The 14,704-nt window shown below is 31.9% G+C and overlaps 1 protein-coding gene and 1 long non-coding RNA gene across 2 annotated transcripts; one reads left to right on the plus strand and one right to left on the minus strand.

Moving 5' to 3' along the window:
- Positions 1–548: 548 nt before the first annotated feature.
- LOC132723243 (phytanoyl-CoA dioxygenase domain-containing protein 1 homolog) lies at positions 549–12,592 on the minus strand. Its single transcript, XM_060707926.1, has 9 exons — positions 12,344–12,592; positions 8,883–9,000; positions 8,524–8,624; positions 7,900–8,041; positions 7,570–7,664; positions 3,741–3,840; positions 3,280–3,364; positions 1,390–1,588; positions 549–677 (listed from the first exon to the last, which is right to left on the minus strand). The coding sequence occupies exons 1-9, from the start codon at positions 12,488–12,490 to the stop codon at positions 555–557; spliced, it is 1,110 nt and encodes a 369-aa protein (XP_060563909.1). The 5' UTR covers positions 12,491–12,592; the 3' UTR covers positions 549–554.
- On the plus strand, positions 5,282–6,660 carry LOC132723237 (uncharacterized). Its single transcript, XR_009624715.1, has 4 exons — positions 5,282–5,352; positions 5,901–5,978; positions 6,157–6,256; positions 6,490–6,660. It is a non-coding gene; the product is annotated as an uncharacterized LOC132723237 (long non-coding RNA).
- Positions 12,593–14,704: the final 2,112 nt, after the last annotated feature.

Here is a 14,704-nt window from a genome sequence, read left to right on the forward strand (position 1 = left end):
AATAAAGAGCGTTAAACTAGGGAAACGAGTAAGTTTTCTCTTGGCATATGACTACACATCCAGACCGATTCATGGAGTGTAGGGACTAGGGGTAACGGATTATATATATAGTTTATATCACAGATAAAACATGTTGTTTTTTTTGTTGTTGTTGTTTTTTTTTATAATGTATTGATCAGTCACTGTGTTTTGATCTAATAAAACGCCCGATTCGACCTTATACGACTGGCAAAACTATTCAATAAAGCGAATTCGAAGTTATAGTGCTTCAAAGGGGATTTAACGTTGCACTGCTGGAGAACAAGAAGTTAACAAGGCCGGTTCGACTTTATACTGCATGCAAACAAACAATTAACAAAGTAGATTCGACGTTAATCTGCTTTATATCGCAAAGCCTTCATGTCTTCATGTACACTATATATTCAAAGATGCTGTACAAGGAAAATTTTACAAACTTTTTTAACAGAAAATAAAACCTGGCACAGTTGATATGGACTATTTTGTCTTGCGCCCTGATTTCTTTTTACGTTACAATCACGTGACTGATATTGTTTTTATACTTTCTGAGCGCCTTTAAGGTAGGCCTCTGTATGTATACTATGATTTACAATTTTCCACCGATCCATGTGAGGTCCTGTCAATGTGGTATCAAATTCATCGTCCTTGTCACCTTGACCCTGAAAAAAAAAACACACACACAAGAAACAGTGATCACGAACAAACTCACAGAAGAAGAAAGATTAAATACAGTAACGTAGGATACATAATTCGAGCTCAGTCGTTTATCCATATCTTCTACCATTGATTGAATCCCAATATTACAAACAGCTTTAAATATAACAAACCTGTCCGCAGACAGAACGCTGCTGGATAGTCAAATAAATGTAACAAAAAAGGACCATAACTTTGCAAACAATAATTTGAAGATTATCTGCTCTTTGAAATAGCGTCTTTTTATGACTGTAATCAGTATGAAGTGAATAGCTTTGATAGTTTCTGAGAAAATCGATCTTGCAGTCACGAAAAGGTTAACCGACGAAAACGCCAAAGCCGACGAGATGGTCATGACAACAGTTCCACTTCTTTTTTTTTCGAAAAGTGAAGAATAAGTAATTGTATCAAGGTAGATAAACATGATGTATTGTTACATGAATAACCTTTTCCATTAGTTTCCCTTGCCATTCGACTTTCTATAATTATTATTTAAGTCGTTTGGCAATAAAACGTATCTTAAATTTGTATTTTCCATGCACTGTTAGTAGGCAACTGTAGCCATGTAGCGAACACGGTTTCCTTGCATATCAGGGGAGACCAGTGCAGAGTAAAAATCAGAAACTGTTTTTTCTTGGGAAGGAAATTAAGTTAAAAATCATTAATCTACAATTTTACCGTCTTTTCGACGACGAGTTCTTTAATTATATCGTATCTTCCTTGCGTTGAATAGAACTCCCAATCTGGCACGTGATCTGGTTTCGAAGGAGATCGAAGAAGGATTCCCTTACTTTTATCGAAAAATCCCCATGGTCGATTTGGTGACTGGTAACGCAAGTCCATAGCAAAGCGGATATGGTCGGATCGGTTTGGAACGCTGTGAGTGAAAATGTACAGTAAACCACGTGCATTTATATTGATAATGTTATATTAATGATTGCAAGTTTTAATATTACAAGATGGTAAGCAATAGTTATATAGCAAACAACCCAATATACACAACCATCGAACCTGTTGAAAACCTTTCTAAAAATCATTAATACTGCACAGTTCCTTTCATTTAAAGAAAAAAAATAAATGCACCAATTTACAGCAGCCGTGTAATATGCTATCTATAAGTTGAATAATAAAACTGCATGTTTGTAACGTCGCGGTTTTTTTAATTAAAGATTTTTTATGAATTATTCGCTATATAGTTTCTGGGCAGGTTATATGGCCGTATATAAACGGTAATTTGCAATATAACCCTCTTTATAACTAATATTCTATCACTCCACGTGACTTTGTCACTGTAGACAAAGAAGGAAAAAAACGGTGTTAAACTGCAAATAAACACTGGTTAGGGACTACTTGTATATGCGGCTTTTATGCTTTCACCCTCGATTATATAGTTTACAAAGCCTTTTAAAGCAACAATAAAAAGCATTTTATTTATATTTTCAGTTTTTATAATGTTTTCTTTTCATACAATAGCGAAATAATATCTCACATACACTAACGCCACATATTTGATAAAATATTTTAACAAACGACGCCAATCCGTAAGCAGCCTAATGACGTCATCCTAAGTAAACAACTCATTCAAAAACAAGCTGGCGTTATTTCATACAAACAAAAATGATCAAATGTGCACTGATGTGAACACAATACGACGTAAGTTTTTATCGTTGAAATTTTGATAAACTAACGTTTTTTTCTTATTATTTATTTTGTTTAATAATTTCTATATCTTTGCAACCAACAGTAGGGGGCGAAAATCGAACAGCGTTATACGAAAGTCGGCACCGGAAGTTATTTCGCTTGAAAAATTAACATTAGTGATCTTCCTTATTTTATAGTGATAGAATCGAAATAACATCGGCCTGAGAGGTGTATATCGGCTATTTAACACCGGTTTGGAGTTTTGATGCGTAGGAATTGACCACGAAGGCCGTAAATATAAGCGTCACTATAATCGAAATTACGTACGAGCAGTAAATTATAATGATAGTTATAAGATTGTTGATGGGTTACATGACCCAGTGATAACGGTTACGTAGCAAACATTGTTTATCCAAGGACATTTAACTTGATAATACTACATAATTGTTTACTTAAATAAAAAAAAGATAAATACAAAAATTCAGCTATTCGGTCCTTATCAAATAGGATCAAAGTACCGAAAAGACCTTACATACGTATCATAAAATGAATATTTTACAGGTAACACATAGAATAAATACAATATGTAAAGGAAACTGATCAAATGTGCAAACCACTTGTTTCGAATATGCTACAAACCCCAGTTGTCGAATTCAATACATTGGAAAGTATTGCTGGAAGCAGTGGGTTGATGTTTGTAACGTTTCAGGATCAAAAACCATATTTAAACTATCATTATTTAATTGTGAAAGATTAAAAGTACCCTTTCTACACTAAATACCTTACACGTTTGATCAAAATGGTTGTTGCATCATAAGATGTACACCTTGCAATAATATATTACTGTTATGGTGTTGTACATATACATCTCCTTTTTTAAGGTTAAATGTCACAAATGAATTAGATTTTAGGTTAAAACTGACGAACCTTTTATGAGGCACCATATTATTGAAGAAAATCACTCCGCCAGCTTTAACTGGGCATGTAATGAAGTCGGTCTTCGGATTTGCACCTGTAAAAAAGTAGTCCGAATAAAATGTTGACTTTATTTTTATGAAATTCGTTCTTTCTGCGTGCATATTTTAAATCTAATGTGCCATTAAGGAAATAAATAAAAAAACTGTTTTTAAAAAGTTCACTTTTGTTCAAATATATTATATATTCTGTCAAGAAATATTGTTACCGTGCAGCCATTTTGTAGTTCTCACCACAGAAATAAGTGGCATTAAATTAATATGTTAACCTTTAGCCTGATCTGAGTGATCTTTATATCTTTTGCAAACAGCAGTCTCGTACCAGAACAGATGCTGAGATGCCAGGTACAAGACAGACGACATTTTAAGCAGACGACATATTTCCCGGCATGCAAATTATTAAGATTTCCTTACCCAACCTCTCTATCAGTTCCTCTTCCTTTATTGTGAGATAGAAATTGTCACAGCACTCGTGCACAACGACTAAACCTTTCTTTTGCCCTCCTTTCATGAACTGTATAATATAAAAATAAGTAACTTGATAAAATTATATAGCAACTTTTGGTCAACTTTTGGTCAGCTTATGATTATTCGGCCCTTCCCGTTATCCGCTAATACAGAAATTACGTGCGTACTTTGGCAAAAATGGTCCATGGCTAAATGTGAAATTTATCTCATATATTTGATGCATATAAAACGTTTTTGAAACGTTCATATTTGCAAAATTTAGTAAAATTTATACTATTCATAACAACTATTTATTTTATAGCGGACTTAATATGAAAAAACAGATCCCCTACTATTGTTGTATATCAACCAATTCAATCATATAAGCCTCCTTATTAATAACAATATGGAAATGCCAAATTTTTAAGTGTGCGGACAGCTATATGTCCCTTTCTCGTAAGAAAAGGGTAATCATATGATGCGTATATGTGGTCTTTAAAAACTGTTTAACTTGTAATTAGGAGTTTTAAAAGATTAATAAGAACTTTATTCTCCTGTTAAGCATGCAGTTTAAATATATAAGGGCTTTTTCAATTTTAGGAGTGAACGCCTAATTATGGCATTGATAAACTTTATTAATAGGAGAGATAGAAAATCTTATCATAAGTTGTTACTTCCAACTTGATATGAATGTTTACTCAAAAGTAGGAGAAATTATCGGAATAACTACTTATCAGCACTTAAGAAGTTTTAAACGCCTTATTCAGAGAAATGAAGATAGCATTACGAGTTCAGAAGTAAATAAATTAGGAGGATTTTCAAAAGTCTAAATATAAAACAGCAACCTAATTTGGATCTAAAAAATTTTTAAACAAAAAAAAGGAAAAAAGAAATAAGAATCTTATTTCTCCTATTTTTTTAACTTCTAATTAGGATTTCTTTAAAAACCAATACAGTAAGGTCATATAGCGACTTTCCAACATTGCTGATACATAAAATGCTCTGCCCATGCAGCAGGCACTCGACGTTGTTTCAACGTTGAAACAACGTTGAAATATGGTCGTGACGTTGTTCAACCAATATTCAACTATGGACAACCATATTCGGATATAATGCCAATGTATATACAACGTTGAATCAACGTTGTTTATGGTCGAAGTTTTACATTTAGTTTAATCATTATATAAACTTTTATACCACTAACTTTGTGATATTATTCCTTTATTGAATTAGTCTGTGAGTGATTTTTGTCAGGAAAACTTGCGTTACAATCTTTTTCCGTATATTCAAAATTAGCGCTTAAACAAATAAAGTTGGAAATAATTTTTCACTTTCTATTAACGCTTTAAATATTAGTTAATATGTTTTGTTGTTTGCTGTTTTTTAGTTCTTTATGAATAATATTAATTATTAAATTGATATTAGTCAAAACCCCGATTATAAAATAACGCTGGTCAGGGGAAGTAACTGTTGCGGTCTATGATTTTGTTTGTTGCCTATGATTATCGTTCGTGCAAATGGCGGCGCTGTTTGGAAAATTTGAAAACAACACGATTGGCAATTTATATTGATTTCGAAGGTATTACCCTTATGTTTTACTTTAGTTTACTGATTATTTTCTATATTATTATTATTTATTCTTTAAATTCTACTTAAATTTGCTTTATGAAATAAATGAGAGATGAAAACACATGATTGAGTTGATTTGACACGTTTTCGCGACCTAATTGGGTTCGGTAGGCCTTTCAAGCATTAAGTTATTGTTGTCCTTGGCATTTTATGATTTTACAAATCTTGTCTTTCTTTAATTTATTTTTCATATTATTAAACATTTGTCTGTACTATATCCTTTTTAGAATTTAATCAATTTTAAAATTGAAACCTAAATTCTATAAAGTAGTTCGGCCCACTTAATTTACGTCCCAAGACGATTCGTCAATATATATAACTATGCTTTATTTTAGTGATAGTATAATACAGTGTTAATTAGTTTGAAAAAAATACATTATTATTAAGTTAAATGACAAATTTGAGTGTTAAAGTTTTATAGTCGTAAATTTATGGGGAATAATAAATCTATTTCTATTTTATTATATAATTATTATTATAATTTATTTTATATTCTAGATCCTGGTCCTGGCTGAAATTTAGAGTATTGCAGCTGTAGCCTGTATACCATACATTCAACATGAAAAGAACTGTCAGGTTTGTTAAATTGAAATTTTTTCTTATTATATAATATTAATTTATATATTTAAATTTCTTTACAATACAAAGTATAAATTTTTCAAATACTGGATATTTATCTTGTCTTAAAATATATTTTTTGCGGAATATTCCTGTAACATTATTAATATAAAATTTACATGTTTGTTGATTTCAGGATGCTGCATAAAATGGTCTTAGCTAGAGCCTAGAATGTTAATTTCTTGGGAATATGCTGCAAGGAACTGACGGGGAGCAGTTTTTCTTACCAATCACAGGTGAGACTTTGAAATAGCTTCTTTTTAAAAAAGATTTTGTTGTCTTATATACAGTATTTGCTGTCAATATCAAACTTAGCTATGTTTCAATTTCTATGCTGTTTTATGATGTAAATCTTAGAGAAAAGCATTTTAAGATAAAAACAAATCACTACTTAAGTTGCGTAATTATATGTACAATTTTAGATTGACCAAGTCACTTTTAACTACAAACTTCTTATTTTTATTTGCAGAAGCAGTAAGAGACAGCCAAAGAAGTACTCAAACACTTGACATACCCAGAAAGATCTAGAAGAAAAGATTGGAACAGATTGTAGCTTAATTGTTAAAACTATTAAAGTGAATTTAAGCAGCACTTGAACTGTATTTTTGAAATAAAATAACTGAAGTATTTAATATTGTCTTGATATTTTGCTAAACTTGGTTAACTTGGTTACTTTGCTTTATATCCAAAAATTAAAGTATGGTGGGTTTTCAACGTTGAAATGACATTGAAACTTCAACGTTGTGCCAACGTTGAAGCTGCAACGTTGTATCAACGTTGAAATTTCAACGTTGTTTCAACTTTCAAATCCGAATATAAATCCAACCTTATTTCAACGTTGAAATCTGACCATAATTTAACGTTGAAACAACGTTGATGTGCCTGCTGGGTGGTGCACCTCCGTGTACGAACAGGAACTTGAGTAGAACCACCAACATTCCGTAAATTTGCTGAATAGTTTCCTCACATGAAAGAATCCTGAAATTCCTGGCAGGATTCGAACCCACATCGGTGAATGGCAGTTATCAATTTGCAAAAGTATGCAAAACAATATGCTTGAAAGATTTTAGTATTATATTCACCTAACATAAAACGTAGATGCATATTATCTTCATTTGTTTTTAATTTTAATTGCAAAAAAGGATATTTAAAGTGAATTGGTCAATGATGGAAAGTATGTAATACAATACATATTTATGCTTAATGTTATCTTAAACCATCAAAGAATTTAATGTATATGTTGATAATTAAATGTTCTAGAAAAAAATATTGGTAATTCATAATACATGTATAAATGCTATATTAAATCATGTAGAATTAGATCAGCAGTTTTGTTAAAGAAATATTTTGTAAGCATATCAGAGAGTTGATCATGCATTCTTGGCAACGTGTTCCTGATAGCTCAGTCCGTTCGTGTTATTCATGGCCGCTGCATTATTTCTTAAATGTAAGCAAATGATAAGATACGTTAGTGTTCTTTTCAGCAATGAATTATACAGATTTATCTTTGCTGTTCTGTTATTGCAAACAATAAACTAAAGAACATTACCTGCATACACCCGTTTTCAGGCGTTGCATCAACAAAAGATACCCACGCTGTTACTATCAAAGTTTGGTAACTCTCATCGTCAAAGTACGCTGAATCTAAGGGAGACAATTTCACTATCTTATTAAAATACAAAATACCCATACAGTTTGGAACGCACCCTCTATATTTTTATCTGATGAAATGTTCATAAATAAAGTATACGTTTGCAGAAATTGGGTACAAAACCCATTATTATTAGTGACGTTCCTAAAGGCAAATATCTTTCTTCATTGGATCGTCATCTGTTTAGAATATGTTATTTAAACAAGCAATCAAATGTTTGAATTTTACCTTGATGCCAGGGAACATCCGTTTCTCTGTGACCTGGCGTCTTTGGCCTGGTGTTCCAGACGGGGCTCGCACCTATTTCCGGTCCGATAAGTTGTTCCATTGCGTCAAGTAACTTACTATTCTGATACAGATCACGGAACTCCTGAAAAAAAAGCAACATTTTAGACCTTAGATTTAGAACCCTGTTCATTTGAATAGTGTCTTCATAATTCACACATTGTACATGTAGACAATGCTGTGAAGTAGCTTATACATTTGTTGATAAAAGATACAGAATAATGTTAAAAGCATAATCATGATGATATTACATATTTTATTTATTCTTTTTTACGTGTATTTACTGTTATAGTACCCTGTTCTGATTAATGGCAAATCTGGCTTCATACTTATCAACAAATAATTCTGTTCGAAAGGTATTGGACCTTTTTTCTTTTAATCTCTTGTAAAGCTGGACCAAAGACCAAAACATGGAAAAGTTCGTTAAATTTGTCGTTTTCAAGCGTTTTAACTGCTCTAAGTGTTGTTTATACCATACATAATTACTCTTTTTGTCCCTGTTGTTTTCAATGTTGTTGTTGTTGTAGTTGTTGTTGTTGTTGTTCTAGAAGTAGTAACAATACTTACGGGAGTGAGTTTATTTGTCTTCAGAAGAAGGAGAACAGCACCCGGCCATTCCTTTTCTAGAGCTATAAGCCTGTCACTTAGATTAAGATCTTTGTATAAATCTGAAAACAAGAATAAAACAAGAGTAAATATGGTAAAAATTTGTTCTGCATTCGGTAATACTTCGTTGAACTCCGTAAAAGCACGGACATATTATATCTTATCAAAGTATTTTAATATAATAAAAGCAAATAGATCTATTTTAAACAAACAAATACAGTCTTCTTTTAAAGATTCTTGTATTGTTAATTCTAAACTTTTAAACTTTTAAAGTTTTTTTTCTTCTTAACATTAATCTGTATTTATTATCTATGATTTACTTTTAATTCGTCCGGAATCATAAAGCTTGTGAGCCAGTCCGTCGACGAGGCGAGCGTATGAGTCTAGGCAGGGCTGTATCTCCTCGGGACTGAAGAACCCCTCCACCACCGTAAATCCCTAAATAAACGTAAATAATTAAGAGCGTTTTAAAGGCCCATTATGCCCCAGAAATGCCTTATTTTATTTCTCAAATGTTTTTTTTTTCCTTAAATTTGGTGTAATTTTTATATATCCAAAGAGTTACTCATTGGCCAATTACATGTACCGGAACCATCTTATTCATCTGTTGCCTTTTGTCAATAACTAATAAGTACAGTTATAGTGAATAAGTATATATATTTGGTTTGAAAGTCAAATTATTATTTTGTTTACATTTTTCTACTTTTATGACAATTATTTACACAATAATCGCTACTTTCTTTAGGTAACAAGCAACTAACATTTCTCTAAAACCATTGTCTAAATATCTTAAAATTTGTATTTGCCCTTTTTAAAAAAAATAGTATTTGTTTCTGAGACAAAATGTGCCTTTAATAGTAATCCTAACCACTAGGAAACCAAAGAACTGAAACTACCTGAAACTTTATTATGAGCCGTGTCACTACAAAACAAACATAATGCGTTTGCATCCGCGCAGTCTGATCAGGATCCATGCTGTTAGCTATCGGTTTCTACACTGGTTATAGAGTTTGTAAGCGAACAGCATGGATCCTGATCAGACTGTGCGGACGCGCAGGCTGGTCTGGATCCATGCGGGTCGCAAACCCATTATGTTGGTTTTGTCGTGACACGGCTCATATATGTATACAACATGAAAGATAGATATTTATGAAATGTAATAAGTCCGTTACTACGTGGACATTTACTGGCCTGATAATCCTTATATGTAGTTTAAAGTGACATAATGGTCATATTTTCATTGTCAAGTTTAGGTGAATTTACTTTATATTTCAAAATAATGACTGTTATAATGGTGATTAAGTCCTAACAGTTGAGACTGGAAAATGTTTAGGACAAAATATAAATCTACCTTAAGGATAAAAAGACTGCCCCACTCTTTTTATAAATTGAACATTGTGTAATAGTTATAGTACATGAAACGAGTTAGTTACGAGGGTATAACACTGGCTGGGCGACATCAAGGGTGTTTCTGCTAAAAAAAATGGCGAGGCCGTTAGGCCGAGACAATTTTTTTTGCAGAAACATCCCGAGATGTCGCCCCAGTCAGTGTTATACCCCCGTAACTAACGAGTTTCATATACTATAACTGTTTTATCGCAATGGCATAATGTTTTCTTTTTTTGTAATAGAAACAAATAAATAAATTAATCGTTAGCTACATTACAGTTATTTATCATAAGGCAGTTTTTCCTGTTGTTTTCGCTGCCACAAAAGACATCCAATATAAGAGGCGGATTGTGTATACTGTTACCAAAATTGATTTAAGATTCGGTGGAAATAATTCATTCAGCGGATGTACCTTTCAAGGCTTTTGATTAAATGAGGGTATTCATTTCATTTTTTATATTTTTCATTGTATTCATATATTTATTCTATTTTATTTATTGATTTCATTTTTTTATTTTATGTTTTTTTTTTTTTTTTTTTTTTTTTTTTTTTTTTTTTTTTTTTTTTTTTTTTTTTTTTTTTTTTGCTACTGGAATGGTCGTTACCACTGCCCCATTGGAGCCTCCATGAAAAAACTGCATTGATATATATAAGGTGCGAAAAAAAAACTCGACCGATATATAACAGTCGAGTTTTTTCCTATATGAATCAATGAAAAAACTGTACTGTTATATATCATTACAGTTTTGGAATACTCATTGAAGTGTACTAAGTATAATGGGTTATAAGAACAAAGGAAAAGTTCCAAACCATGCGATAAATAGATAATTTCATATGGATATTTATAGAAAATTACTTGTGCCGTGTGAGTTATTTATCGTCCCTGCAAATTAAATTATAAAATTGAAAGCAATAATGACAAAATATAAACTTATTTTGATTTTCACCTGTTCACTCACTGTATACCTTTGGATTGACAAAATGTCACTTTAAAGGGGATTGGTCTACCTACAATGGGCACACACATTTTCTCTAAGTTTTGTTTGTTTCATATTACGCCTTATTCCAACATTATTTCATTCATATAGGCGGGTAGTTTCCTAACCATCGTTCCTGGAGTGTTACACAAGTACTAGAATACCTTCCTCTGCGCTAAACTACCGGGGATCGAACCAATGCCAGAGAGGTAACTTGATTAGAAGTCATCGACTCTAACCCCTCGACCACGGAGTATTCAAATATTGAAAAAAGGAAGAAATATATAACTTGGATCTTTGAATAAAATATTTATTGGAGAAAAAATGTTGAAAGAGTTCTAAGTGGTTTAATTAGTATGAGTCTGTATCAAGATACAGATATATAATATGTTCTACCATCTATATATAGACATGACTGTGTCACACACATTTCATATAATTATGCTTTGTTCTCACGTATTATGCTATATATATAATCAACATTTATGATTGTAGTATCATATACTTTCCTCTATGGACCGATTCACTTTAAAGATATTATATCTAGAATAAAATGAAATTATTGTTGTTTCCCCTCCCGCTACCTATCTACCTTCTTTTACTAAACATGGAAACAGGGTTAACTATACAACACATTGAACAGGGGATTAGTTAGTTTATTCAGAATTTAATTTAGTTTGATTGTGTAGCGAGTTACATGTATTAGTTTAAAAACACACTCTCACATTCGTTTCTGGGACCAACCAGTACTGAGAAATGAGTGTAAAGTTTCATGCTCAAGCAAACATGGACTTGATACTGGTGGGGTTTGAACCCATCCGGTTAGCGATTCTTAGAACGAGATAACCTCTTGGCCATGCCATGCTGCCACAGGGGATCAGTTGATCTTAGAATAGTGTTGTCATAGACTAATAAAGTTGTATCCTTAGTTTAATCAGCGTCTGACATAACCAGTTCTTTGAAATAATTGTGTATATATTAATCTACTGTTAACATATGCGACTTTTCAAAAGTTAAGACTTTAACGATGGTTACGCCACTCATGACCCAACTTCTATAATATCGTCACCAACACGAGAAATGAACACGGACGAAGTTAGGTCCTTTTCGTGAGCCGCATAAATAAAAGTCATTAAGGCATTTAACGACATCTTTTGGAAAAATCCAAACACTTACTCGTACCCATGGTAAAATTAAATCTAATGACGAAATCTAAATGACCAGACATAAGATTTAGACATAAAATAAATTTAAACGTCTTACGGTAAAACAAATTGAACATACACATGTGTGTACAGTGTACATAATGCACAATCATTACATTTTGTCCTTGAACCGTGTAATCTGAAAAGAAACGGTTTATAATAGAACATAAAATATTAATTGAATAGTAATTATTAAAACGCACGACTTACGTTTTCAAAATATTCCTTTACTTTCTCGTACGGCAAATGTCCTGGCTTTTTTAACGTCGGCTGCGGCGGCATGGTTGTAAACACCTCGGGATATCCGATCCCTTTAAACCCAGGATATTTGGCTGACTCCTGTTCAACTGTTGTCATGGTAGATTTTTTTTTTTAAAACTGAGCAAAATGACTGATTATCTTTCAATATTACACTAGCTCGGGTAAATCTTCAATTGTTTTAAACAAAACTCTTCCCCGTACGCTGATAAAAATTATCTTGGCTTGGCAAATTGATATCGGTTAAACAAATAAAATAACCTACTTTATTGTAAAGGTTAATTGACCACTGTGCATTGGCGGAGTAAAGTACAGTCAAACTTCGTTCCCTAGATCTCTGTATATACAATTGTTAAAGCAGTAAGTTTACCTGGTTCCCGGCATGTACTACATAGTGCTCATGTTAAGCAATGAAAAGTTCTCAGACCATGCCAAATCATCATTTATTTCTGATATACCTCTATGTGAAATACTACTCAAAATTATTTAACAACAAAAGTCCATGGTCGCTCAGTTACATTTGCTTTCTTCGTTCAAATTAATTGTAACAACAGTACATTGTATACTTTAACCACGGATCTATATACTAGTACATTTGGAAAATGTATTTACATAACTGATTACCCATCGCATTTTTTTACATTTTATCTGCCTGTTAAATATTTATCTAAATTTGCCTCCCAAATACTAATTAAAATTGTATTGCTCTAAAGACTTAATATTTTCCGGACGCTATATATATAGATACCTTCATTAAAACTATACTTATCAAATGTTTAAAGAGTTCTTGTATAAAATTAACACATGTCTCTCAGGGTAATAGTGCATATACGCAACCCGAGAACTGAATAACACCCGAGGTGAACATTCGTAAGTTTTTTATTATAACGAAACAACATTTTGTTGTATTTTTCACCGCTCCGAGAGCCATATATAAGGGGAGAGAACTAGAACATCACGTTTTTTAAGTCCATATAGATTACTTGTCCCTGGTAATACGAGATATGTTACGTCGTCTTTCATTAGGCTATAAAGTAAAATAAAATGTATACTTTGGGTATAATAATAATTATTATCACCCCTCACTTTTTGTAATGTTAATTTTCCATAGTCCAACATGAGTTATTCTTACTGTTAATGAAAGTGTATTACCAGCTGGTGGTTTGGAGTTTCTGGTGTATATAATATTTATATATAGGAACAAAAAAATAACAAAACACCACAACATTACACATGTATGCTAATGACAATCTTTATTAATACCTCATTACATCAACTAAGTCTTTTAAAAAACGTTTCTATGGTAACAAACAGTTTTGACATTCTCCAAACGAATTATGAAAATGATAAATAATATTTTGTTTTACAAAATGATATGTTTAAAACATGTATGAAATGATAATAAAACTACGGGGAACGTAAATAATATATAAATGTTTCAAGCATTATCTTCCTCTAAATCATAAAGATGCTAAATTAAATTATTTCTTAAACACAGTGATAATTTTTCTAAACTATTTAATGCAGTTTATATGAAGCACCATACTATACAATGATAATTTAGGTTACTAATATTATGTATGTATTGTTCATTTCTGTTCTAGCAATTTGTCGTCTGCTGCAAATTATCCTATAGCTAAAGCTGAAACGTTGGTACCACAAGGGGGCGGGGCCGAGTAGTCGTAGTCGCACACGCCCTGATTTACATTGTAGACTAAATCTGAAAAAATATGTTAGATCAAGAATAAATCAATTATGAGCGTTTTTATATATCGGACTTGTATTTTTTCAATCATAAATTCATAAGGTTGAACTAGTGAAATAATGAATTCATGAAGTTGAATTAGTGAAAAAGTTAACTCGCGAAGTTAAAATTTGAATTCGTACAGTTGAAATCATGAATTAATAACCTAAGACCTGTCCTGAGCATGAAGTCGTTAAGTAATTGCTCGGAAAACATTTTAATCTCTAATCAGCCTTATAGATATATTTATATGTAAAAATGAAATATTTCTTTTCTCAAATTTAATAACCGTTTGCTAGTTTAGTTAACATAGTAAATATAGAAAAAAAATCCAAAATCTACCAATGTTTAAGTTGAAAACATGATTTCATTGTAATGAATTCACATTTTTAACTTCACGTTTTCACAATTTGAAAATGCATGACTTTACGCTTCAAATTTAATGATTTCACGATTCATTTAGTTGAAGCCACGAATTCATAAATTTTGAACTCGCACTTTCGTGACGGTGATATCGTTAATACATGAAATTGATATTGTGAATTCATGAATTTTGTGAATTCATTGAG

Source organism: Ruditapes philippinarum, unplaced genomic scaffold, assembly GCF_026571515.1.
Source record: "Ruditapes philippinarum isolate M1 unplaced genomic scaffold, ASM2657151v2 ctg2253_1_1_1_1, whole genome shotgun sequence".
NCBI classification, from domain to species: Eukaryota; Metazoa; Mollusca; class Bivalvia; order Venerida; family Veneridae; genus Ruditapes; species Ruditapes philippinarum.